The following is a 27630-nucleotide window of genomic DNA, read 5'->3' as shown; positions in this document are numbered from 1 at the left end:
AAATGTCTGGCTGCCAGCATGGCCACTGCCTAAAAATCAGCAGCTGCCCCTCCTGCACCCTGGGGTGGCAGAAGCCAATGGGGAAGGTGCATCCCAAGGGCTCTGGCGTGGTTCCTGGGCATCCCAGCCCTCCTGGGCGATGCTGGTGGCCCGGCCATCCCTGCAGCCAGAGGTGACCGATGCCATCGTGAGCCGGTGCCGCAGAATGGAGCAACCCTGCACCCCGGCTTTGCTCCTTGCACCCTGGCTGCCAATCACCCCGGTACCGCACGCTTGCTTGCAGGGTTTTATTGGGAAAAGGGCAGCGGCATGCAGGGGCTTCACTGTCCCTGGGCTGGCTCCCCCTGGCCGGGCACCAGGCATCTTTGGTCTACGGCTGCTGAGTCTTGTGTATTCACAACAGTTTGTGCTGGGGCTTGTGGCTGCTTGCTGTCGGTGCCTGCTCCAGCCTGCAGCTCTTCGAGCCCAGTGTGGGGCCAGTTCTGTGGCGTGGCACCTGGAGAGGGCAGGGGTGCGGGGGTGAGTGTGGAGGGGGACCCTCTGTACCCCAACACCGTCTATAGCAGGGATGTGAAGGAGAATGAGGCATCGTGTCTCACCTGCAGCATCCGACGAGGGTGCGGGCTCTTCCTCTGGCTCTGGGAGGGAGTCATGCTTGGTTCTTCGCCTGAACACAGGCGACCGCCGCAGGCGCATGGGGACAGTGCTGGCTGGGGAAACACAACCCAGTCCCACGTCACAGCTCCTGCTGCCTCTCTGCCTGCGAGCCCAGGCACCCCGGCTGCTGCCGGAGCCCATCCCAGTGCCCAGTCCCCCATCCAGGAGTGTCCCAGTGCAGGGAAGCCATCATAGAATAGTTTGTTTTGGAAGGGACCTTCAAAGCTCATCCAGTGCCACCCCTGCCATGAGCAGGGACATCTTCACCAGCTCAGGTTGCTCAGAGCCCTGTCCAGCCTGCCCTGGGATGTTGCCAGGGATGGGGCATCCACCACCTCTCTGGACAAACTGGGCCAGTGTTTCACCACCCTCAGTGTAAAGAATTTCTTCCTCATGTTTGGGCTGAATCTCCCCTCCTTTAGTTTAAAGCTCCTTCATCCATGATTACCATCATATATCACCCCAGCACCTGACAGCTGAGACAGGTGGCACCACCATGTACATGAGCTGCCACCACCTGTCTCCTCCAGTGTGGGGTGCAAGGGGGGTTTGGGGTCCCACTACAGCCTCCACTTACTTCCCAGTTCTGCCGGGCACTCGGGCTCCCTGAGCTGCTCCTCATGGACGGACACAGCTCGGCGGCCGGTTCCCCGCGGTGCCGCCAGCCGTGGTGTCAACCGGTTGTCTGGAAAAAGCAGCAGGGAGGTGCCTTTGTGGGGGGATGCCTGCAGCACCCTGACCCCCTGGCAGCCCCGCAACAGCACCCAGTGCTGGGTGCTTGGGTCCCTGCTGCCTTCTGTCCCCAAGGGGCTCCGGGAACCTGCCAGCAGCAGAATCGGGGAGCCTGTAGGCAGCTGGCACATCCCTACCTTCGGTGTCAGGCGGTGCGGGCAGGGTGGGCAGGGGGCTGCCAGCACCCACCTCCCCACCGTGGCTGACCCTCCGTGGCAGAGCCACTGGCACACTCCTCCCCGGCCTCGGCAGGCTGCTGCTCCAGCCCTCCCGGACCCCAGGCTCCATCAGCCCACCAGGCTCAGCAAGGATGAAGGAGCGTTGGGGCTGGTCAGAGCTGGTGGCCTGTGGCTCGGCCGGCAGCTGCTGTCCCAGGGCTTTCCAGGCTGGCCAGGGCTCGGCCGGGCCGGTGCTGGGCTCCATGGCGCTGGCTGGGCTGCGGAAGGGTGCATCTGCAGGGAAGGCAGGGCAGAGCTGCGGGTGCCTGGTGGTGACAGCCCCAGGGGATGGCTCTTCGTGCCGGGATCCAGCCTGCAGCCACCCCAGGCATGGGGCGAGGGGCTGGGTTTCCCTCTGCCATCGCCAGGGTTGGGCACCCATGGGTGAGACGTGAGGGTGGGACCCTGCCTGGGTGCCTATGCCCACCGGTCCCCACATAGCACTGCTTGGTGCTAGCAGAGGGGACAGAGCCTGTGTGACCCTCCTGGCACCCATCGGTGACCCACCTGTGGACACAGAGTGCGTGCGAGCCTTCAGAGTGGGAGGGGAGTCTGCAGAGCTGTCCACAATGTCCCCTGCAAGCACAAGCCACCAGCCAGCATCAGCGCACTGGGGTCTGCCCTGTGCCAACAGCACCCAGCGAGAGGGAACGTGGTGGGACCCACAGCTGGGAGCCAGTGCCCACCGCATGGGTGCCCAGCTGGGTGGGGGTCAGGGTGGGGAGGACGCAGCCCCTCACCGTCTGAGCCGGCTTTCTTGATCTCGCTGTCTTTGCTCTGCAAGGGGAAAGAAAGTTGGTAGGGGGAGCCAGCACCCTGGGGGACAGTGGGTGGCAGAGGACAGGGTGTTGCTGGACTCCAGGGTGGCTGCAGGGGATGGGTGCATGCCAGGGAAGGACAGATTGGGTGGCAGAGGACCTCACATATTGGTCCCCCTGTAGAGGGTTAGGTGACAGGACAGAGGCCACAGGCAGTGGCGGCACAGGGATGGGTGCTGCCAGTCCTGGCTGGGGGACCCCCATCGCATGGACCACCACCTCCACCTGCTCTTTGGGTGCAGGATACATCCCAAAACCGGGGCCAGTCCCTACCTGCTGCTTCTTGCCCTCTGTGGCCGGGCCCTTGGTGACACCGATGCGATGGAGCATGACCTGCATGCGGTGCTCGAAGGAGCTGGGCAGCTCGCCCTCGCTCTTCTCCAGGTGCCTCTTCTGTGGGACAGACACAGCCCTGCCAGGGACACAGCACCAACAGCACCCACCTGCCTGTGGGGCACCCGGGTCCCCAGCCCAAGCCATGCTGCCAGCCCCAGCTATGCCCCCAGGAGATGAAGGTATGGCCACAACCCAGTGGGGATGTCCTCAGCCATCACTCTGGTGTCTCCACATCCCTGGTTGACCCCACCACCAGCACCCTTGGTTGGGAGCAGCACCCACCAGCCAAACCAAACAGCAGGGTCAGTGGCGATGGCCCAGTGACAGCAATTACCTTGTCATGTCTGATCCCCAGCGCATCCTCATCCTCCCCAGACAGCAATATGAGTGACTGGGATTTGCCCTCCCGGGAGTACTTGGGCCGGATCCTGCGGGCAGAGTCAGGGGTCTGGCAGTGCTCAGGCTCTGCCCGGGGCTCGGCAGCAAGCCCCCCCTCCTCCGATTTACTCAGCGGCTTGCCCGCCTCGCCCGCCTTGCTGGGGGCCCGTAAAATGTCACTGAGCATCGAGCGCCTGCTCCTTGGGACGGCAGGGCCACCCTCAGGCTCCTTCTCGCACCGTGAGCCCCGGCTGGATTTGGGTTTCTTGAAGGCAAAAAAATTTCCGATTTTCTTCTTGAGGGTGCGAGAGCCAGCGGGGGCCAGAGGGGCAGATCCCGGGCAGGTCTCTGGAGCAGTGGGGCTGGGGAGAGACGGAACATGCGGCAAGGTGAGCTTTGGGGGGCTAAGGGGCTCGGGATTGCATTTCCCCCCTGCTCATCCCAAAAGGATGGATCCAGACCCCAGACACCCCAGCTGAGATGATGCCATTCTGGCAAAGGCAGTTGTTCCCAATGTGGGAATTCACGGGTGCTGCCCCATGGCTCCCCGCCATGGGACAGACCCCACAGCCCCCCCTGCATCCTGTACCCCGTGGCTGTATCCCAGCCCTCTCCCACCAGCCTTGCCCTTGGAGGGGTGCTTGGTGCCTCCCATAAGGAGGGGTATTTTCCCCAGCATCCCTTTGGCACTGGAACCAGCAGCGTTTGCAGGGCAGGTGAAATCCCGGATGTGTGTCAGGGTGCCGGGTGGGTGCAGAGAACCCCGACCACCCCCTGTGCTTACAGCAGCTCCTCTGTGATGAGCCTCTTGGCAAAGAAGTCCTCCAGCCCCTCGTCCACACGGGTAATGCTCCTGTCCTCGCTGTTCTTGCAGGCCACGGGCTGCACCTGCAAGCAAACGTGGCTGTCAGCCCAGCGGGGGGCAAAGATACCCCCATGCACAAATACCCCCGCCTGTGCACCTACAAGGGGGTGCCTGTGCAGGACGGGTGCTGGCACCCTCTGTCCCACTGTGCATCCAGCACAGAAGTCAGAGCATGATGTTGATCTGCTGGAGGGTAGGAAGGCTCTACGGAGGGATCTGGACCAGCTGGATCGTTGGGCTGAGGCCAATTGTATGAGGTTTAAAAACAAGTGCCAGGTCCTGCACTTGGGTCACAACAACCCCACACAACACTACAGGCTTGGGGAAGAGCGGCTGGAAAGCTGCCTGACAGAGGGGGATCTGGGGGTGTCGGTTGACAACCGGCTGAATATAAGCCAGCAGTGTGCCCAGGTAGCCAAAAAGGCCAACAGCATCCTGGCTTCTATCAGGAATAGTGTGGCCAGTAAAACCAGGGCAGCAACCATCCCCCTGTACTCGGCACTGGTGGGACCCCACCTCAAATCCTGTGTTCAGTTTTGGGCCCCTCACTACAAGAAAGACATTGAGGTGCTGGAGTGAGTGCAGAGGAGGCAACAAGGCTGGTGAGAGGGCTGGAGCACAAGTCTGATGAGGAACAGCTGAGGGAGCTGGGGCTGTTTAACCTGGAGAAGAGGAGGCTGAGGGGAGACCTTATCGCTGTCTACAGCTACCTGAAAGGAGGTTGTAGTATGGAGGGTGTTGGTCTCTTCTCCCAAGTAATAAGTGATAGGACAAGAGGAAATGGCCTCAAGTTGTGCCAGGGGATGTTTAGATTGAATATTAGGAAGAATTTCTTCCCCGAAAGGGTTGTAAAGCACTGGAACAGGCTGCCCAGGGAAGTGGTGGAGTCACCATCCCTGAAGGGACTTAAAAGAAGTGTAGATGAGGTTCTCAGGGACATGGTTTAGCGACAGAATTAGGTTATGGTTGGACTTGATGATCTTGAGGTTCTCTTCCAACCAAAATAATTTATGATTCTATCAGCTGCATCCCAGCTCTGACTCTGCTGCATCCCTGGGGCAACAGGAGCTCCAGCCCACCCTGGGCTCCTGCCGGCCCCTCGTCCTGCCCAGGCAGGCAGGGCAGCTCGGCTGCCGGCCCCCTGCACCTCACTGGGTGCCATGTCTGGAGTGCTGCTGGCTGGGGCACAGCATCTGTGCACACTCAGCATCCATTCGTTACGCACAGGTAAGGAGCCTCTGGTCCTCCGTGGCGACACGCAATGGCAAATCCTGCTAAAGCCCTCTTAGACCTGGGCCAGTTTCCTGACTCCACCGTTCCCATGGGAGAAGCCTTTGGCAGGGATGCTTCCTCCATCTGAGCCCCAAGGAAGGGACACCCACACTCCTGGTGGCACGCACATCTCCATCCTTCAGGCTGGTGCTCATCCTCAAGTCCAACCTTGAAGTGCTACCACAGCCCATATGAAGGCCACCCACTCCATCCCCATGGCAAATCAGTCCATGCCATGGCCAAGCCTTGCTCTGTGGCACCTTCCTTGCCCCAGCACGTGGCACCACATCGGTGGCTTCCTATTGACAAGGGGGAAGCACTTCCCCATCAGTGGCATTTCAATCCATAATGACTTTTCATTACAGCTGGATTGATGCTGCTCAGGAGCCGTTCCAGCCATCCGAGATCTGCCTTCCCTGTCACATCACATCCATCAAAGCCCATCCTCACTCAAGGCTTGGCCAACCCCAGGTGCTGAGTGTGCCCATCCTGCCACGGAGAGATGTGCCAAGGTGATGGCCTCCTCCAGGCCCCTGCCAGCCTCCAGCATCCACCCTGCCTGCAAGAAACAGCTCCTGCTTCTCCTCCAGCCCCACAGCAGCGCTGGTCCCACCACAGTCCCAGGGTGAGCATCACCACGGCTGTGCAAGCCACATCTTTCCAGCAGGTGGAAGGATCCAGCTGCATCACGGTGGCATGGGGACAAGGTGATGCTGGCAGGATCTGGCTCTGGGGACGGTGTCAGAGCCAGACTTTCCACTGACTGCACCCAAAAGTTACTTTTCTTTTGGGAGGGGGGCTGTGAAGGCAGGAGCCCCAGCCACTCGCCCTTTGGTGGGGGGTAGAGGTGAAACCCACCCCACCGCGGCTGGCAGAGCCCCACCAGCACCACCAGGAGCTGCGGCAGCTGCTGGTGCTTTAGGGCCGACGGGTTTTGGATGGGGGAGAGCAAATTGGGCGCAGGAGGAGAGAGGCAGCTGGAGCCATTGCCGAACGTGCCGGCCCTCTATGCCCAAACTCTGCAGGTATTTTATCCCCCTCTGCCTCCCCGTCGGCTCCCACCACTCAGCATCTCCCAGCAGGCAGCAGGAAAAGGGATGGATGATTTCGCTGTCCCCCCTCCCCCCCCAGCCCCCCTGCCCATCCTTTCAGGCTGCACCCCCCCTCCTCTGAGGAAGCTCCAGCAGCGGCTGAAATGCAGGATAATAAACCAGCCGCGGCTGCACGCATCTCATTTTGCTGCCTTGCAACAAATACCGACTGCAATAATTCACCCAATTGAGGAGAAAAGGGAAAAAACCGAAAATCCACCCCCTTGTCAACCATCCCCCCCTCCACCTCCTTACATTGGGCTTGCTGGGCGGCTGCTTGTGCCGGCGGTTGGGCCGGGGCCTGGCTTTGGTGCAATGCTCCAGCTTCTGGCCGGCGGTCGGCAGGTCCATAAGGGATCCGGTGGCGGTGGTGACAGGCTGCGTGGCGGGGAGCGAGCCGCTCGCAGGCTCAGCATCCTTTGTGGAGGCAGGGCGTGCCGGCGGCGCGGCGGGGCTGAGTGACGGCGGCGCCCGGTGAGCTCGGAGCCCGCTGGCGTCCCTGCCCGCCGCCGGCTCCAGCTCCGAGACACCTACGAGGGGTGAGAGGGCTCCGTTTGGCACTTGGCCTCTCCAGGCCTCCCCATCATTGTCACTGTCACCTTCGCCCACGCGCCCGGGGTCGGCGGGGCGCTGGCTGTGCCGTGCCACGCCACGGGGAGGGGAGCGTGGCCGTGGCTGCCGAGAGTGAGAGCTCGCACGGTGGCCCCCGGAGCAGTGGCTTTGCAGGGTCCCTGGAGGTTTGAGTGCTCGGGGAAGCACAGGGGAGAGATGCTCCAGCAGGGACCGAGTTGACCCCTGCAGCCGGCACAAGATCTGCCAGTGCTGGCCCGGCGAGCAGCACCCAGAAACACATCCTGTTTTGCTTAATAGGCAGGTCCTTGCCCCTCCCCGGTTACCCACTGGATGGGGGTCAGGATGCTGCTGGGCTCAGAGACATCAGAAGTACCCTGGGGACACCTGGGTGACAGGCGCTGGGGTCCAGCACAAGCTCTGCTTCATCCAAAGCCAAATATGCATCACAGCCAGAAAAAGCAGAAGTCACCCACCACCTACTTATTGTCCCCAGCCTCCCTGGATCCTGGCACCCCAAGGCACACAGGGCTATGTGGGACAACACCAGCTCAGCAACAGGAGCACCCCATCAGCAACATCTCCGCTGTGCCGTGACCTTGGGGTGCTGGGCGGGTTGGTGATGTCCATGCCTGGGGTGGTCCCTGGGATGGTTGGGGGGAGATGCTGCAGCACCCAGAGTCACGGACAAACCTCCCAACCCTGCCCGGCCACGTGAGGAGGGAGCTCAGGGTATTTGCCCTCTTACCCATGAGGGCTGAACCAGCCAGCCCCCCAAAACCAGCACGAGAGCAAGCTCAAGGTGAGCTTTGCCTGCAGACCTGGACGGTGGCACCGAGAGGGGCTCTTCGGAGGGGCTCGTCAAAGGGGCTGGATCCCCACCAGCCTGGAGCATCACTGCAAATGGCTCTGCCCAGCAGCATCCACAATCGCTGCTGTGAGCCCTCCACCCCTGGCAAAGGAGGGACAGCCCACGCCCAGTCATAGCAAAGGGAAACCCACGTGGTGGCCTTACTTCTCATGGTTGGCGTGGGCCGAATGCTCCTGAAATGCTTGTTCTTCCTCCGCAGGGCCATCTTGTACTGCGAGGAGAGGATGACGGTGGTGGCTTCGGTGTTGACAAGCTGGCTGCAGCGAGCGACATCCCTTGGCAGCCAGAGCCAGCCAGGCTTCACCCAGTGATGGGTGCGATCCCTCCATCACCCCCAGACGCCCAGGGCTGCACCCCCTCATCTTGGTCCGACACCAAAACCGCCCACGATGCCAAAGTGGATGCTTTCCTGGTTGGGATCCCACATTGTGCTGGACACCAGGTCCCAAAGCAATGGCCAGCCAGAGGGGCTATGTGTGGCTGGGGCCATCCTGGGCCACCGCAAGGACCTGCTCCTGGTGTCAGCAGCGCAGGCAGCATGGCCAGGCAGGCTAAGGACGGTCCCATTTCCCAGCACTAATTGCCTTAGCTCTGCCCTGGTGGGTTCCAGGGGTGTGTGCGCCCAGAGAGGCTGCAGCGTTAAGCCTGGCATCATCCGGTAAGGCGGATAAAAGACTGTTATAGCGCGGGCATCACGCAGTGACAGCGGGGTCAGACCCTACCTCCTCCGCTGCAAGGTCTGGAGGATTCCTGCCCCTCATCAGCACGACGGTATCATCCTCAGCCAGCTCCGGCAGCAGCACCGGGAGGTCGAGCTCTTGCCTGGGGAGGCTCTCTGCCTAAAACCATTAGGAAGTGCTTAAATTATCCCTGGGGTCTGAAGCACACCCGGTCGCCCTGTGTACTCCGTGCTGCTCCGCTCCCTACCCACGGGCGGGATTTGTGAGCGGATTTAGGGCTGATTAGCCGGCTGCCAGCCCCGGCACAGCTGCCCCACGCCTGCCCTGGTGCATGAGCGGCCGGTGCCCGCCTTCACCCCAGCATCCCCCACCAGACAGCGGCTCCAGGACTTCACTCAGGACATTAAATCTGCTATAACTACACTGAGAGAGGATTAACCTGGGAGGAAAACCGGCCCGGGTGGGAATTGTCCTGCCTCCCAGACAGCAAATCCATGGTCACTGCAGTGGCTGGTGCCCAGGAAATGCCGGAGTACCCAGATCCCCATCCTGCACCCCAGCCCTGCATCCTCATCCCCATCCCACAAGCTCTGGCATCCCTCAACCCTCACCAGTTTGCACTGGGCGATGGTCAGGTCTCCCAGCACGTTATCCATGATGCAGTCAGCCACAGCGGCAGTGACAGACAGCTTGATTTCACTGGGAACACAGAGAGGGATGTCAGGGCCAGCCCCCCCAGCAAAGCCTCACTAGGGAGATGGATGCTCAGCCATGGCACCTGGAGAGGTACCCAGAACACATCCTGGGCTCTGGCTCACTGGCTGCGTGTTGCCAGAGCAGGAATGGGAGCAGGCACTGGCTGGGATGGAGGATGCCAAGTGCACCCCTCCATTGATGGTCAGGGCTCCCCTCTGCCTGCCACAGGGATGCGTATTCAGGAACATCACCCCCTGGGACTTCCCAGCTCCCTGGGGACATCTCCAAACTGAGTCTGAGCAGGAAGCAAAGCCATGGCTAGGAAAACGTAGCAGCAGGACCCATCACACCCCACCATGATTGGTAGGGAACCCCCAAAATTCCCATCTGACCCCAGGGTGAGAAGGAAGAACAGCACATCACCCACTTCAGCTTGCTGAAGACATCGGTGACCATCTGGTCCAGGACAGTGCTGAGGTTGAGGTGGTCCTGGAGGTAGATCCGCTCTGACATGGCATTGATCAGCTGGTCCCTGACTCCGCTCTTCTGCACCACGGCTGGGCACAGGCTGTGTGCCGTGTCCAGTGCTGCCTGCATGATTGCCTGAAGTTTGGGGAAGAAACAAGAGTTTTTGGTGTCTTTTCTACTAGGATTCACATGGTTTTCCAGGAGATGCCATGTCCCTCCTCCTCGGGCCAAGGCTGACAAGCATCCCGTGTCACTGGCAGCTCCCTGTGGTGTGCACCTGGATCTCCCGGCCGCAGATCTGCGATGCTTCCTCGGTGAGACACTCCAGCTTGTGCTGCAGCTTGCCATTCTGGTATGGGGTGTTTCCTGCTTCATACAAGAGGGGAAGGATCTGCCATGGGAAGAGAGATGGCATGGATCATCCTGTGGCACCTCATCCTTGCTTTCCATCCTTCCATGCATCCGTGGCTGTCCCATGGAAGAGCATGGCCAGCATAAGTTGAGGACATCCAGCGACTTTCTGGCTTTGCTGGGCCAGGGTTGGGCATCCTGGCCCCTCACGGTCCCTGTGCCCCCCCAGTTGCACCCTCAGCTGCTCCCCACCACCCACTGACCCTCCTTCCCCGCCATGCCCAGCCATGCTGTTGCCCACATCAGATGAGATCCTTTCCTATCCCATTCACCACCTTTCCACCATCAGCACCATCTTCTTAAATCCCATCTCAGCCAGATTAAATACCCAGGGGACTGCCGATAAATTTGGGATAAAAGAAGAAGGAGGTGGTTTGAAGAGTATAGAAGAAGGAAGAGTAAGTGTGATAGGGAAAGAGAAGTAGGACCAGGATGATCAAACCAGGGCTCGCAGTGTCAGGAGCTGCCCAGCCAGTGCAGTGACCTTTGTCATGGGCTGATGGAACATCCCCATCACTGGGCTGCATCCAGCTGGGGGTGCTGAGAGCAGGGGCGCCCCAAGAAGGGATCAGCCCAGGGATGTGGGGAGTGTTTCTCACCACTGTGGGCACCCATGGGTTGTGCGTAAAGCTGGAGCACCCGCCTCTCCCAAGGAGGGCTGCACAAGCAGGGGGTGCCCTTGCTGAAAAGGGGGTGCCCTCATAATCCCCACTTCCTGGAGGGTGTGCACAGGACTGTGCACTTTTGTGGGGAGGGGATTAAGAACATTTTGGGCCTTGTTCTAGAAGGGGATTCAGAAATTCACAACTGTTCTTTAACATTTTGCAAGTGCCCCGTGATGTGCATCTGTTGCATGGATGATTCCGGTGTTCCCTGACTGCCAGTTAATTATGTCATTAACTAATCAATAACCTGCTTCGATCCCAAACTGAAGTCGGGAGGGGGTGAGGGGTTTCCCTCCATGGCAGACTCACACTGACGGAGAAGTTGGCGTTCCTGATGGCCTCCTCCGCGCAGAGGATGTCCGCCTCCGCCTCCCTGCCCGGGCAGGCGCTGAGGATGTCGACGTGCTTCTGCACGCTCAGGCAGATCTCATTCACCATCTGGAGCACAGAGAGGCTGCGTCATGCGCCGATGCTGGAGCAGCACTGCCAGTTCCCCTCCTTTGCCATGACTTTCCCCGGAGAAGGATGTTTCAGCGCTGCCTGATCAGGCAAGTGGGGGCACAGGCAGGTGACAGCTCCCAGAACATCCCTGCCTAATAATGGGGGATGTCACCCAGCAGGGATTTGCTTGCAAGCGTGCACAGGGAGCTGGGGACACGCTGCATGGGGAAGTGTAGCAGTGAGATATCCCAGTGCTGCCTATGCATGAAACGCATAGATCAGGGAATCATTTTGTTTGGAAGACAACCTCAAGATCATTGAGTTCAACCATTAAACCAACACTGGCACTAAACTATGTCCCTAAGAACCTCATCTATGGGTCTTTTAAACACCTCCAGGGATGGTGACTCCACCACTTCCCTGGGCAGTCTGTTCCAATGTCTGACAACCCTTTCCAGGAAGAAATTTTTCCCAATATCCAATCTGAACCTCCCCTGGCACAACTTCAGGCCATTTCCTCCTGTCCTATCACTTGTTACTTTGGAGAAGAGACCAACATCCTCCATGCTACAACCTCTTTTCAGATAGTTGTAGGGAACAATGAGGAGGGCTCCGCAGGTATCTCTGTTCCACACAGCCCCACTCTCCTCTCTCTGAACCGCTCTGCCCTTCGCTCAGAAAAGGTGAAATGGGGTTTGACCTGCTCGCAAGAGCTCACACAAACTATCCAGGGTTGTTTGGGGCAGCCACGCAAGTCCCATGCAGCAATTGGGCCAGCAAACCTGCTCAGAAGAGGTGGTGAGGATGCCTTGCTGCAGGCGAAAGGTCTGGGTGGGCAGCGTGCGCCGGAGCTGGTTCCTCGCCAGGCAGGACTGGAGCTGCGGCAGGCAGGAGGCTGCTGTCAGCCGCTGGTGTTGGTGGCACCTGGCCCCTCCACCCCCCCCAGCACATGTGTCCCCCCCACCTTGTGCACGGCCTCCTCCGTCTTCTCAGGGTGGCTGCGGTACGCCTGCACCACATCACTCACGGGCAAGGGCATCGACTTGAGGGTGTAATTCCTGCCACACAACGGTGTGCTCAGCAGGTGGAAAACTCCTACCCATCTTTCATGAGGAGGGAGAAGACCACAGCATCACCGCCAACAGCAGATCCCCCTCCCTGTGTGTGCCGGGGACCAGAGCCCAGGGGAGACCCTGAGGTCACTAACGAAGGTGCCATCACCAACGGATGGCATGTTGCTGTAGATCAAGTCCCTTGAGACCTGCACGCAATTGTGTGATGCACTTGCTGTTTTGAGGGGACAAGAGGCCCTGGGGACGGTGAGATCCTGATGCTAGAGGCTGTTTTGCATAGCAGTAACAAGCCAGGAGGACCAAGCTACTCCCTCCCTACCTCTCCAAAGCTTGAGCCACCTCCAGGAGCCCATGGGCAGTTGTGTTGTTCCTGTCCCAAACCACAGTCCTGGAAAGAGAAGGACATGAGTGAGCCCTGCCTGCATCCACACAGCCCTGAGGTGGGTGCCCACCTGCCAGGTGCCAGGAAGAGTGAGCCCCAAGGCCGACCCCCAAGAACCAGAAAGCCTGGAAATGGGGTTAAAAATCTGAATGTCAGTATTCAAAACCTGAACTTGGACTTTGAAAGGAGCAGTAAAGTATGTGGGTGCCTGGAGGGAGCAAAGGGCAGGGAGGACATGGTCAGGCAGGCACCATCCTGCTGGCAGTGGCAGATGTCCCCCAGAGGAACAGCCCTGCCTGGGACAACCTTCCCCATTCCTCATCCCCTGCAAGCATCCCTGCCTTGCCTTTGCATGCACTATTTGGTCAAAAGATGGCTTTTTAGGGACTGCTGCCAGAGCGCAGGGTGGGGGCAACATCCTGGGCTGTGCAGGGGCCTGGCAAAGCGCTGGCAAGTGTAACACGTCCCCTGCCAGCACTGCCAGACAACTGTCATGAGAGCAAGATACGGTCACGGCATCTGACCATGTGCCAAGAACGGTCCAGGGCCACATCCATGGTCACCAGGAGCTGCAATAAGCCTCCTTTGACGGCATCAGCACCACAACCAGGACCACCATACCAGGAGCACCCAGCACAAGCTGGGAAGGGCACCCACAGGGTGACATGGGCTGCTGCTACCTGAGCTTCGTGTTGATCTGCAGGGCCTTGGCTAGCATCTTGGCTCCCGTGTCCCCCATGGCGTTGCCGCTGATGTCCAGAGTGATGAGGCTGGTGTTACTGCCCAGGGCGCTCAGCAGGACGTTGGTTCCCAGTTTGAGGCGCGATTCAGCCACGGACAGGGACTGGAGAGGCTGGGAAGGGGACAAGGAAGGGGAGAGTTAGTTGGCCAGGACACATCAGGACATGTGTCACTCCTGCAAACAGAGCCTCCATCCCTGGGCTGGTAGCTGCTGTGGGTACCCAGTGCTGGCTTTGTGGAGCCCAAGTCATGCTGAACTCCCAAAAAAACAGGAGGAAAATGGGTGCTAAGGCAACACCCTGGATTTAGCTCAGATGCCTGGCAGGCAGTGAGGAGGAAAGAGGGTTTTTTTCAAAAGCTGGGCTGCAGCCAGGTTACACCAAGCATCTCCTCTGTGCCTTTAGCCAGACACAGGCTCTCACTTTCCCAGATGAACAGGAACAGCTCTTGCTTCTCTGCCTGAGCATCTGCTTGAGACGGAGGGAAATAAGAGCAGAGGAATTTGAATGGCAGCGGGACGGAGGGAGGGAGGGAGACTTGCTCCCAGTCTGTACTGGGAGGAATCTGGACAGCACCCCAGCACGGATGCTGCACAGTGGTGGTGGGGGGGGCAAGGGCACGAGTTGGGGGACAGTTGAGGACAAGCAGGACTCACACAGTCGTCCTCCTGGGTGAGCTGGACGATGCGGTGCAGGACATCCAACAGCCCCTCCCTGTGAGAGAGGTAGGGGGTTACATCTGCATCCCGCACACATCCCACATAGGCAGGAGGGTTACATCTGCATCCCACACACATCCCTCATAGAATCATTTTGGTTGGAAGAGACCCTCAAGATCAAGTCCAACCATTAACACAGCTCTGGCACTAAACCATGTCACTAAGAACCTCATCTACGCGTCTTTTAAACCTCTCCAGGGATGGTGACTCCATCACTTCCCTTGGCAGCCTGTTCCAATGCCTGACAACCCTTTCCATGAATAATTTTTTCCCAATATCCAATCTGTGCATCTGCTGGGGCCACAAGGGTAGCTGGCAGAGCACTGTTCTCCCTCATGTCTCTTGCCTTGTCCCTGCAGCACCTGCAGTCCCACAGGGACTGCTTCAGCAGCAGGTGACAGTCACCCCCAGCCCCAGGCTCCCTGTTGGGTTGGAGCAGGCAGGATGGGCAGGTAATTCCTGGCATTCCCAGCCAGCCCATGGCCTTTGGATGGGGAGAGAGTCTCAAGGTGGGTGCATGGTGCCAGGATGGCTCCTGGCCCAGGTGCCACAGCTTTGCACTTACTTGGATTTAATGTTGAAGTTTTTTCCCAGGGAGACGTGCCTAATGGACTTGCTTCTGCCAATGGAGAGCACCAGTGTCACCATGTCGGGGTCAAAGCCTGTGAGAGATGGGAGACACCCACCGAGATGCTCTAAGTAGTCTGGACCACAGAGGTGGCATCAAGGGTGGTCCCCCCCAAAAGGAGACCTGCAGAGCCACCAAGCTCTGGGATGGCAGAGACATATCCAGGGCAAGTACCAAGCTTCCTTCTCTCCATGCTTTCCCAGCTAGAACAATGACCTGCACAGAGCTGGGGTTCCTGGAGAGTGAGTCCCTGAGGACTCCTGCTGTTTGCGGTGCCAAGGCTGTGCTGAGCCAGGGGAACACTTACGGAGCAAGAGACGGCACCTGTTTTCTGCCATCCCATAGGAATGTGCCCTCTGTGCCACCCTGGACGACACAGGAGGAATTGCCACAGCTTGCAGGCAGCTGCCTGCACTCCCGTCCTCCCAGCTGCAGCGTCCCCAGGGAAATCTGGCAAGCAAAGGCGATGTCCTTCCCACAGGGCAGGGACACGGGCAGGGATCTGCTCTCCCACCCAAGGATAAGAGGCACCAAGACCCCATCTGGGTGCTGGACACTGGAACAGGCTCCCCAGGGAGGTGTCACAGCCCCAAGCCTGACAGTGTTCAAGAAGAGACTGGACAACACTCTCAGACACACGGTGTGAACTGTGGAGTTGTCCTGTGCAGACACAGGAGCTGGACTCGATGATCCTTGTGGGTCCCTTCCAACTCAGGACATTCTATGATTCTATGACCTATGGGACTGTCCTTCCTGCATGGAACTGCTCAGCTAAGAAAGCCAAAAGTAGAAGCACATTTTAGCAAAGCTTGGCCAGAGGTTTGGGGTAAGAGAGCGAGCTTTTGGAGCATCAGTGGCCTGCACAGGTTTTTGAAAGACTTCGAACCACGTCAGCTTTCCTAGAGCCATCTGACTGCCAAGGGGCTGCATGGTCTGCTGTGAGATCTTAGCAAAGCTGCTTTAAGGTTTGGGGTCTTTTAGAGAAAATTAGGAGCTGGTAGAAGTGATGTGGGTAGTCATTTGGGTTGCTTGCCTATAGCTTTGGAGGCCACAGCGGGACAAGATGAGCAGCAGAGGCAAACTCCTGCAGAGACATGCAAAGAGTTTCAGCCCAGGGAGACCTTTCCAGTGCTTCAGACCCCAAGCTAGCAACATGAAACCACTTTGGATTCAGTGAGCTGAAGAGGTTTCAGCCAAGACAGATATGAAATGAAAATTTTTTACAGGTTCTGAAGCAGGAGGGGAGGAAGAAGTCGTCTCATACCCTGTGCTGGAGATGCTGTCTCTGAAAGAGGGGAGAGGCAAGGGCCACCACTGCTGCCCACCATGGGATGCAGTGCTGGAAGGTGATGGAAGAGGCCTGGCACACTGGGAAGGACACTAGGTAGAGGGAGAAGAGTGAATGTGAGGACTGCCTGCCTTGGGAGAGGTCAGGTTTGTGTGTAATAAGCCATAAAAGCCTGATGAGGTGGTAATTTCTCAGGCAGGAATGTCCTGCTGGCTGTTGGGTGCCTTCATTCTCATGAGACATCACCTGTAGTGCTGCAGCTGCTATTGCTGAAGGACTTTTACAGGTGACAAGTGCAATTAAATGTTGCATTTACCAGCACAGTCCAGAGGCAGACAAGAGCAGCAGACCCTACTCATCTCCCTGGGGACTCCTACAAGCTCACGAGGTGCTGGGAGCGAGCTGGCCTCTGCCAAACAGCCTGTGGTGCCTGGACCTGCAGATGGAGGAGGTCCTCACTCACCTGGGGAAAAAGCAACCTACCATTGTCAGACAAGTCCAGGTCACTGATGGAGCTGGCATCAGGGATGAGATCTTGGATGACTTGGGCCCCCGCTGATCTCAGCTTGGAAGAAACAGCAAGACATCAGTACAAGGGGAGGCGCCGAGCCCTGCAAACAGGATCTGCTGTCGGGAAGGTCACCCAGCCCCACAGCAGACAGGACATGGACCTTCCCCCACAGGGACTGAGCTCCCTGCCACCCCTCGACTGCCACGATGGGACCCCCTGGATGGACCGACAACACCCATGGGTGCTGGCCCCTCACCTCGCAGCTGCTGAGATCCAGGCACAGGTCACTGATGTGACTGTTGTCCACCAGCCCTTGCAGCAACGCCCTGGAAGAGTCACCAAAGCCACCCATTGCTGTGAGGAACAGGGGCACCAGCACAGTGTCCAGGGTCCAGGCAATGTGGGGGGGATGCTGGGGAAGACATCCTTCCTCGGGCAAGCAGATATCTGCTTCCCACAGCCCCGTCCAGCCCCCTCGACATGCGAAGCCCTGAGTGAGGTCCCCCCAACCATGCTCACCCCAAATCCATCCCCCTTGGCAGATTCACAGCTCCATCAGTCCCCACCTCACCTTACAGCATCCGTGGGCAGCTTGGTGCCTGACAGAGACACATGCCTGAGGGCACGGGCCTGGCTGAAAAACTCCTTGATGTCTGGGGAGATGGTTTTCACCCTCCTGAAAAGGACACGTACAACATGGCATCATCTGCTACCCAGCTCTGGCTGCCTGCCTGGGTATTGCACTCACAGCCATCTCGGGTACTTACTTGTGGGAGTACATGTTTTTGGAGAGATCCAGATGGACGAGGCTGGTGTGGCATCCATGGATCAAGGCTCCAAAGAGCTACCAGAGTGGAGATGCAAGCTGTGTTGAGGACCACTCAGCCGATGCTGCGGCCCCTCACACAGCCCAGGGCGGGATGGGTAGTGGGATGGGATGAGCTGTGGGGGTTGCTCAGGGGGGTTCTGCCCCAGTGCTAGGGCTCCCTTCTTCCTCCTGCCTCCACACAGCCACGTCCCAGCTGGGATGGGGTGGCAGCACCTCCCAGCAGCGTGGCACAGGGTCGGGAGGGGGGCTGAGGACAGAGACTTGCTGCCAGGACCCCCGGTGTGGGTACTCACAGCATCCAAAGGGCAGTCTGTGCCGGCCAGGTTGAGGTGGGAGAGTGCACGGCACTGGTGGAGGAGGCTCTGCAGGTTCTGTGGGCAGAGATATCTCAGCAGCTTCACCCAGGAGCCTGACCACCACACCACCCTCACCCAGCATCCCAGAAATCCCAGCTCCAGCCTTGCTCCTGCTGGACACAGGGATGAATCCTGCACAGGGGGACGCAGTCCTGTGCCAATCGCTCCTTGGATGTCTCCTTGTTCCAGGTGGGATCTCCCACCCTCCCATGAGGCCATTGATTAGGAGTCTGGAGCATCTTTCTGAGGAGAAAATACTGAGGGAGCTGGGTCTGTTCAGCCTGCAGAAGAGTAGGCTGAGAGCAGATCTTATTTATGCTTATAAGTATCTCAAGGGTGGGTGTCAAGAGGATGGACCACATTGTTTTCAGTGGTGCCCAACAACAGGATGAGGGGCAACGGGCACAGACTGAAGCACCAGAGGTTCCATCTGAATATGAGGAGAAACTTCTTTACACTGAGGGTGCCAGAGCCCTGGAACAGGCTGCCCAGAGAGGTTGTGGAGTCTCCTTCTCTGGAGACATTCAAAATCCACCTGGATGTGAGCCTGTGCGATCTGCTCTGGTGAACCTGCTTTAGCAGGTGGGTTGGACTGGATGATCTCCAGAGGTCCCTTCCAACCCCAACCATCCTGTGATTCTGTGATCCCCAGCACATTCCCCAGTTCCCGGGTAAGCTGGGAGGTTTCATAGGCATGACCTCCCTGTCCCTGGGGTGCTGCAAAGCAGGGCAGACCCCAAGGGACTGAAGCCATCAAGCTTGTGCAGGGGACAGAGCCCCAATGGTGTCATCCCACCACAGCCCAGGCACTCACAACGATGTCGTCTCCAGCCAGGGTGCCAGGGTTCCCAGAGAGGTCCAAGTGCCGGAGGGAAGATCCAGTGGCTTTGTTATCTGCAAGGGCCTTGCACAACGTGCTCATTCCTGCTTGAGGAGAGGGGGGAGAGATGGTACCCATGGGTCCCCTGCACTGGGGACAGCTGTGGAACAGAGGAAGGAGCACTTTGCTACAGCTGGGGCAGCAAAACATCCCATCCTTGAAGATGCTCTTTCCAGGTTGTCCCTGCAGCCCCCTGCAGCCACCCGTTTGGTGTCAGCTTGTCCCTCAAGCACCATCGTGCCCAGCCTCCCAACCGTGACTGGGTAGGGAGCAGAATGTGGGGCTGTACCTTTGGCCGTGAGCATGGTCCTGGCCAGGCTGAGGCTCTGCAGACCCTTGGGACACTTCTCCACATGCCGGCTAAAGGCAACAATCCCTGATGAAAGAGCAGAGAGCCCTGAGCAGCTGTGCCAGTGCAGGCAGGTGTCTGTCCCACTGTGAGTGACAGCCCCCATGGCACGGGACAGCTGCTGGTGGGATCCAGAGTTGAAGACTGGTTTTCATGGGTGGAAACTCATCCCAGCCCAGAAGTTGGGTACCTCTGTCTTCCAGCTGATTGCCAGCAAGGTTGATGGTGTGCAGGACAGAGTCAGGATGGTTGCTGAGTGCCTGGGCCATCCTCTGTGCAAAGTCACTGCGGGGAGAAGGGCCACCCATCTGAGGCAAGGTACAGCCACCTCCAGGAGACGTGCCCACCAACCCTGTAGCCTTATGGGGACATTCCACCACATCTGCATGGCAGAGCTGGCTACATCTGAGGAGCCAGCAAGAGAAAGCAGAGCATCTCCAAAGGTGGGTGATCCTCACTGGCCTCCAGATTACAGGGAATCTCTGCTCCTAGTGAACTCCATGCTGTGGAGGTGATGAGGCACCAACACTCCCTGGGGCAGAGGAGTGCGTGGATGCCCCTGCTCCATGCACATGAGGGGAACAATACCAGGCTGCCAAGACCTTGCTCATCACCATGCCAGGGCCCTGCAATGACTTTGCTTACGCTTTTAACCCGCTGTTTTCCAGCACCAGCTCCTCCAGCATCACCGATTTGCTGAGCATGTAGAGCAGTTGCTCTGAAATCTCCTGGTTCTGGAGGGGGAGAAGAAAGCTCTTCTGGAAACCTGGCCACCTCTGGCATGTCCAGCACCACAGCACCAGCACTCACCAGCCTGAAGTCCTTGCAGGAGAGCTTGGTGAACCACAGGTTGAAGGACAAGGCAGCGACACTCAGCGCCACGTCTCTGCAGGGTGACAAGGACGAAGGAGTCAGGGGCTAGGCTGATCCCAAATGCGTGCCCCAACACACCCAGCCCCGAGATGCCCCAACACAGTGCTCAATGGAGCAGGACTGGGGTCCACAAACAGTAGCTCAGCTTCTCCAGATTATTCCCTCAGGGAAAATAAAATTAATGACAATATTTGCATACATCTGTCAAAACCTCTGTGGTATTTCTTTTTAATTCTGAGCTCTCATGTAAAGAATGACATAGGTTTTGCTCAAGCAGAAACAAGTTTCTTTTTGGCTTTCCAGTCCACAGAAATCTCTAAAACCAGCTGCCCTTTTGGCCAGCTGAACACAGATCCTCTGTTCCCCAAAACTCTCAGCCCAGAACTTTGACCCGCTACGCCCCAGCCCAGCACCCGACTTCCCCCAGAGCTGAGCCCTTGCTCCACCTTTCTCAGGATGGAGACACGGCTGAGCCTCACAGGGACAACTCCACGCACAGCCTGAGCTCATGGCCCCACTATGAGGTTATAACAGAGATTTGAGGTGCTGGTAGGGAGCAGCACCAAGTTTCGGGGAGCAAAGCAGCACCGGCTGTTTTGCATAGGGAAACGCTTGACAGCCACGAGCTGACAGAAGCTGCCATGACGTTTGATTTTCACCTGCGTAAGCAGCTCATGAGCTTATTTAAGTGTTAAAAATGAAGAGGGAACGCTGCCTGGCCTCTTGAGGCCATCGCCCCATGGGACAAGGCTCATCGTGTTTGGTGCGGGGGAGTGTCAGGCTGCAGATGTGGCGTCCTTGGAGCGTGTAAAGCAATAAAAGCTTCTGACATGAGCAGACAAGTGTGTTGGACCAAACCTGCTGTTGACAGGGAGGATGGGGACAAGTGCCGATGTGGCATGGAGCAATGCAGGTGGCACAGCGGGGGACTCACCGGCTCTCCAGGTGGCTGAAGTCCAGCAGGTTGAACTCCCGGCAGTCCTGGCTGTGGTAGATGTTGTCCACATCCTGCCCGGATGGACACATGGATCAGACCTGGCACCTGGATCCTGGGGAGGACCTGGGTGTCTGGCACTGCTAGAGGGAGCTGAACCTTTGGGCATCCCACCCTGGGGAGCCCCATGCCTGAACCCCAAGCCTAAAACCTTCCCTGGGGCTGTGGCTGCAAAGGCACGTGTCCCATATTGGTAGGACAGCTTGGTGGGTCTTGGACCACTTCTGCAGGGACTGGCCAGAAGAAGACAATGCAGCCCAGGCTGGTGGGAATGAGAGTGTGGGGAGAGGAGGGCTGAAGTCAGCGTCCCAGCAGAGGAAGACGGGGACAGCGAGTTCTGCTGTGGCTGGGTACCAGCAGGGTTCTCATCAACTAGGGACACCCAGCAAGGTCCCAGATTTCCAGGGGATCTCCTTACACCACGGTCTGTGAAACAGCTTCAATTCAAGGCATCTCATCCCTCCTGTGACTTGCTTCCACCCCACCAAGGAGCAGAGTACACCAGCAAGGGAAAACTGCAGTTCCCAGCTCTGAGACGTCTCTAGGATGTCCCTAGGATGCTTCAGCCCCAGCAGCCCTGCAAGCAACCTGCCTCCCTGTCTGTCAAGTGGCACATTGTCATTGTCTCTTCTTCCTTGGACAGACCAGCTTACCCACTGGATCTCCTCGCGGAAGGCAAAGCCATTGTAATCACACAGAGCAGCGTAGGTCTCTGAAAACCCCCCTGCAAAGAGAAGGCAGTCTTGGTGGTAGACCTTCCACAGGAACATGGAGAAGACCTTTGGGAAGGGCAGAAAGCAGGAGAGGGATGGTGAGGGATCTCCCTTCCCTCCTTAAAGGGCCCAGAGTGTCCTGCATGTTCTCCTGCCAGACCAAAAGCAATCACACAAATCAGGGGGATATGGTTTGCTTTGCTTGATCCGTGTATATATCAGGTGAGGTGCACTGCATGATGATAACTGAGATAATTCTACCCCAAACCAGGCTACAGGAAAAGTCCCTGGCTCTGCAGCGATGCCATATGAGATGGGTGGAAACATCCACAGCTGCATGTCCCCATGGGTGGACACCAAGCATCCTTATCCCACAGTTGTCCTGCTCCTTTCTGGGGAGCTACATCCCCTCAAACCTGCTATTGCCCCACGGGCTGGTGGAGAACAGACCCCACTAGCAGGGTTCCTCCCCACCTAAGCCACCATGGGTGCCCTCCCAGCAGAGCTGGTGTTGATGGGTTGTGGTGGTCCCCAGGGTGCTCCAACCTGACCTACCGCAGGGCCCAGGGCTACTCTGCAGCATTTCCTCCAGCGAGTCCGTGATCTGCCGGATCCTCTCGTACAGGTTGGGGGGAGAGTTCTTGAGCAGCATCCTGGGAAAGGACCAGAGGGGTGTGTGGTGGTGGGCTTGGAGAACAGCATCCGCACTACTTCACACTTCACTACCATCCCTGCGTGTGGGGGTGGCCAGAAGCGTGATGCAATCGGGAAGCAGAGTCTGGCCTCCATCAGCACATCCTTTTCTCATTAAAAGGGGCTAATTGTGAAGCCATCCCATATTTTGGCCTTTTGTGAGAAAAGAGGTTGCTCTGGTACCCACACGAGTACCCCTGAGGAGCAGAAGATCCTTACCCAGGGGACGAGTCTGGGAAGACCTTCTTAAGTGACATGGTGACGTGGATGACAACTTGCTCCAAATCATCAAAGGACATGAACCGGAAGGCATAAGACACTGCATCCGTTTCTATGACAACCTGCAGGGTCCAAAGGATGGGAAATGCCTGAGCAGGCTGGCAGCGTCCCCAAGCCCCAGACACAACGGTGACACCCATCAGCTCTTTGCTGCAAGCACCCAGATGCTGCTTATAAACCCAGCCAGAGCACTGTGAGCACAGGGAAGGCTGCGAGCACCAGGAATTTAGATAAAATACATTAAAGAGATCATAATGTGCCAGAATAAAGCATAAGCCTCCCCAAAATTCAAGCTAAGCTAATGCAAAAGCAGCCCAAAGCAGTGGGGGTGAGAGGAGCCTTAACTCTGCCTGCAGCAGCCGCAGCTGGAGAACAGAAGTTTCCTCCCTGAATTTATCTAATCAGGTTTTGAGGCTTTTTTAGCTTTCTGTTCCTACCAGAAAAAAAAAAATCCCATGGCAACACGCTCCTTGATTTAATTACACGCTGATTGAGGCGTGGGAGCGAGATGACAATTATCTCCTGGCACCGCATGAGGATGGAGCTTCCACCGGCGCCCAGGGCCGCAGGGCCCGAACCTGCCTGCACATTAATAACCCCTGGGCTTTCCATACCCCTCTCAGATGTCTCACCCTGCTCCACCGCAGGGTTTTGGCACCCGGTGCCCCTTGCTCTCAGCCCGTCTCCTCTTTATTTCTCTCCTGGACCTCAGCCATGCAGCCTGCCGAGCAGCATAAACCCTGCTTAGAGGCTGGGGCCGTGGTCACTGATGATGCTTTAATGAGCAAAAGTCAGACGAGAGCTTAACGAGGACCACAGCCCTGTTTCAGCTGTCACATCTGAACCAGAGCATCCCATTTCTCTCTTCTGTGGTTCCCACCCACTGCATCTACCCTATGCGCACACCTCGCTCTAAGAGGATTAACGAGGTTTAAAACACCTTCCTGCTAAATTTGGCTTTGCCTCGATAAGCCAGCAGCCGTTTGTCACCTTGTCCCTGTGGAGCGGGAAGTGCCATGTCCAGGCACCACCTGCAGCTGTGGGAGAAGAGGCGCAGGCACCCCCGCTCCCCCCTGCACCTCCAGCCCCGAGGGTGATCTCCCCCCGTGAGGCTATAAGAGTATTTCTTTAGAGTGGGCGAAGGGATAAATACACTGCGGAGCTCTCACAGATCATCATTGGTGACCCTCAATGTGCAACAGGGAGCAAGGACACCCCCCAAACCACGTGTGGGGCTCTGGGCCAGGGTTTTCCATGGGGGCAGAGGGGTGCCCAGGCTGGGTTCACCACTGGCGTTGGTGCCACTCACCAAGCTGGGCTCTCGCACCGTCATCTCCCTCACTTCCAGGAAGCTGAAGCTGCTGTGAACCTGGGGGTGAGAGGAGCTGGATCAGCTCCAGCGCTGGTGGAGAAGGGGGGCCCAAGAGGGAGCCCCAGCTCCCACCCTGCCCCACACAGTGCCCGGCCATGCCCCCTCCCAGCCTTCGTCAACCCCCTGCCTCCAAAACCCCCTCCCCTTCCCCCCATCTTCCTCCTCATCCTGATCTTGGGGGCTCTCCAGACCTGGTAATCCGGCTGACCCACGTCTGCCCCACGGGGACCCCCCAGTGCACCAGGTCCCCGAGCGATGCTGTCCTGGGAGCCAATGGGCACTACTGCAGCTCAGGGTCCCCAGCACTTACCCTCACCGGCAGCATCACTGGCAGCACATAGGCTCGCCAGGGCGTCAGGACCTAGGCAGAGGGACATCGGTGTCACAGGGGACAGGGCCGACATACGAGCCACCCCTGTCCCCTGCTGCAGCCATGAAACGGCTGCCTGGGGAAAGCAGGAACCAGGTTGGATTCTGCACGTACCAAGATGTAGTCGTAGTACTTGGATTTCACCTGCAGCTGGATGCTCATCACCAGGAGGACCTTCTTTGTCCCCAGGAAGGCACTGATGCTCTCTGAAAGGACCAACATCCCCATGAAGTGAGCTGGTTGAAGCCACCCCTGGATCTCTCTCACGTGCCCTCCTGCCTCGGGGACACCATCCTCGCCTGAATGAACTCCTCTCCATCCACACCTGTCAGACCCTGGTTGCTCTCTCAGCTAAGCCAGATGCTGCTTCATCAGCTTCAGGTCTCGTTTGCTGCTTGGGCAATAAATCCACCTCCTCATCAGCTTCTGCAGCCTTGACCAAACACTGGGCTTTGGGGACACCAAATCCCCTTGGCAAACACACTGCTCAGTTTTGGGGCCTTTTTTCCAGGGTGTGCTTTGAGTTTTATTAGGACAGCTGTAATTTTATTCCAATGCAAACTATTTTGCCTCTCTAGGCGAGGTTTACACTGCACAAGCTTTGGAAAAACCCTGCTTACTGGGAGCTGCATCCTGGTTTCTCTTCCTTCCGCCCTCCTTCCCAAACTTAGTACTGGGGAGCAACTCAGTACCCCAGTCCTGCCTCCCCGTGGTGCAGCCAGGGACATATTCTGCTTTTGCATTTTTTGGGGAACTTTCTTGGCTGTGATGTGCGTGGGTGGTCACGCACACCAACCACTTGCAAATCAGTCACTCCTACAGTCTCCGCAGACCACCACGAGTATTGCTCCTGCCTGCTCTCTCCTGCCTTGAGCATCGCCTCCCTGTGCTGCCTCCCCATCTCTCCTGATTCACGTCGCTCACTCGGAGAAGCGGGACAAGAATCACAACTGCTCATTGCCATGCAAACCAAGTCAGGTTTTCACAACAACATCAAGAGCCCTGCGGGTTCAGGAACTTGAGCCAAACATCCTCAAGAACTCATCCTGGCAGAGGCAGGACTTTGGGCTGTGGGGACACTGCGACCCAGCTCCTTCCCACCCCCTGCAAGCCTTGGTGGGGCTGATGAGGCTGCAGGACCCCGAGACCTCCATGGCTTTTTGCTCTGTCGATCAAATGAGGGAAGGCTGGGAGCAGCGATGTTTCACGCATCCCCTGCGCTGCTGGGAGCCAGGGCAGGGTGTCAGGCAGTGCCCCCCCGAGGAGCTGCTGGGGAACCCCAAGTGGTTGGGGAACCCCTGAGCCCATGGGAGTGAGCAGCACCAACTGCACCCACAAACGGGGCGGCAGGAGCCGTGGAGGAGCCAGGCTGTTATCTGAGGATGCTTTTGGCCCTGACCAGCATCCTCAAGTACACGAGTTTTGCGGGGCAAGAGCAGCCCTCACACCCCAGACCCTGCTCAGACCCCCCCCGAACCACAGCTGCCGAGGAACCCCAAAAGTGGCTCTGCCAACCCCAGCGCGGCAAACCACGGCCGAGCAGGCCCCGCACCGGCACTTTCCATGTGGCATCAGTGCCCCGGCAGCGGGCGACGCTTACCTTGTAGCTCGGCGGGGATCCCTCCGGGGGATGTGGCCATGGTTGGGACCACAGGGTCACCCACCGGGGATGCAGGTGTCAGGGCAGCATCCTCGGGTGCCGCGGGAAAGGCACCCTGCTGGGAGGAAGCGCTGAGGTTACCAACCGGCAGCGCTGCCGCCGCGGTGCCTCCTCCCCCTCCCGGCGCTCGGTGCCTCTTCCTGCCCCGTCAGGCGAGATTTACCGCCTGAGCAAGAGAAGAGAAATGAAAGCGACGGCGCCCACGGCCCACCAGGAGGAGAGGACATCCCTGCCCAGCCCTTCTCCTCCTGCCTGGCTTCACCTGGACCAGCAGGACATCCCATCGGTGCCCCCCGCCAGGAGCAGCAGCATCTCCCCATGGCTCCGGCCTTCAAGGGGTGAGGGTCCATGACCTCTCTCTGCCCTACAGCACCCCCCAGGGTGGTTCATGGGGACATATTTCTGCCTAAAGATGACGGTTGAGCGTGAAAAGTTCTACCCTTCCCGGCATCGGGAGGTCTGCCCAGCCCTGTCATCTTGCACCGGGCATCTGCAAGGGGGGTTAATAGGGATGGGTGCTGGTGCCCACTGCAGGGTATTTATCCAGTGGGTTCCACATGCTGGAGCACACCGAGCATCAGTGTAGCAGAACATGTTCCCTAGGAGCAGGACGGAGGAAGACAGGTTGGATATTAGGAAAAATTTCTTCACAGAAAGGGTTGTGAAGCAGTTGAACAGGTTGCCCAGGCCAGCGGTGGAGTCACCATCCCTGGAGGGGTTTAAAAGACATGGAAATGATGTTCTTAGGGACATGGTTTAGTGCTATAGTTAGGTTACGGTTGGATACTATCTTAAGAATCTTTTCCAACCAAAATGATTCTGTGGACAATGCAAAGGGGTAGCTCCCCAGATCTTCCTCCTTACCCTTCTTGAAGACAGGTGGGACATCTGCCTTTTTCCAGGTGTCATGAACCTCCTCAGCTCAACAGGACTTTTCCAAGATGAGTGTGTGTGATGACCTTGGCTGGGTTCCTCAGCACCTTCAGGCATTTCCCTCAGACTCTGCCATTAGGCTTGAGCCCTGGGAGGTCTGAAGAGAGACCTCACCAGCCAAAAATCAAGGCAAGAGCAGCACTGAGTACATCTTGGTCTTTTCCACATCCTTTGCCACTAAGCCCTCTACTCCATTAAGGAGCAGGCCTGCATTTTTCCAAAGCCTGCCTGCTGCTGAAGCCTTTGCTAATACAGAAGCTGTTCTTTTTGTCCTTACATGCTTCTCCAAGGCAAATTCCAGCTGAGGTTTGACTCTCCCAACTCCATCCCTGCACATGCAAGCTCCTCCTGGGCAGCCTGTCCCCCTTTGTATTTTCTGTGCATTTCCTTTTTCCCTTCCTGCTTGTACATCTTGGCTGCCCACCATACTTGCCCGACTGCCTGCTGAAGACCTCCTTGGATTTTGCCCGGCTCTAGCCCATGTTTCAGTCTGCTTTTAAACAGAAGCTCAGACCAGCAATTCCCCTGCAGTTCTTGCGCTGCTCCCACCAGCACAGTTTAGGGTAGCAAAACAGTTTAGTCCACAATCCTGGTCATGTCAGCATAGTGTGGATTCTGCCCACCTTCCAGGAGTCAGGCAGCTTGGGAAACACTAACTGCGCTACCAAGGGTGTCCCTGTCCTCCACCTCTGCCAACAGCTGCATCCCTGCCCTGGTCTCCCTGAGCTGTCCCCCGATCTACCTTTGTCCTCTTTGCACCTGCAGAATCATCTGCTACAATGATGTGAGGAAAAAGGAGTACAAGAGGTCAGTTTTTTC

At 57.9% G+C, this 27630-nt stretch overlaps 1 protein-coding gene across 1 annotated transcript; it reads right to left on the bottom strand.

The window, feature by feature from the left end:
• Window positions 1-320: 320 nt before the first annotated feature.
• Window positions 321-25858, bottom strand: CARMIL2 (capping protein regulator and myosin 1 linker 2). The gene is made up of 40 exons (XM_065641106.1): window positions 25819-25858; window positions 24333-24424; window positions 24159-24209; window positions 23786-23845; window positions 22417-22565; window positions 22060-22157; window positions 21445-21515; window positions 20732-20805; window positions 19735-19810; window positions 19570-19658; window positions 19115-19209; window positions 18865-18951; window positions 18510-18619; window positions 17633-17710; window positions 17278-17354; window positions 17082-17186; window positions 16767-16836; window positions 16483-16564; window positions 14649-14745; window positions 14021-14078; window positions 13305-13477; window positions 12562-12630; window positions 12134-12227; window positions 11952-12047; window positions 11038-11166; window positions 9930-10043; window positions 9612-9787; window positions 9100-9187; window positions 8531-8647; window positions 7953-8019; window positions 6623-6897; window positions 3924-4027; window positions 3096-3501; window positions 2699-2818; window positions 2348-2384; window positions 2115-2183; window positions 1527-1901; window positions 1235-1342; window positions 600-710; window positions 321-496 (listed from the first exon to the last, which is right to left on the bottom strand). The coding sequence occupies exons 1-40, from the start codon at window positions 25856-25858 to the stop codon at window positions 321-323; spliced, it is 4563 nt and encodes a 1520-aa protein (XP_065497178.1).
• Window positions 25859-27630: the final 1772 nt, after the last annotated feature.

The sequence above is a fragment of the Caloenas nicobarica genome, chromosome 9 (genome assembly GCF_036013445.1).
Source record: "Caloenas nicobarica isolate bCalNic1 chromosome 9, bCalNic1.hap1, whole genome shotgun sequence".
Lineage (NCBI taxonomy): Eukaryota > Metazoa > Chordata > Aves > Columbiformes > Columbidae > Caloenas > Caloenas nicobarica.
The sequence above is the reverse complement of the archived record's forward strand: the minus strand, read 5'-3'. Positions and strand labels throughout refer to the sequence as shown.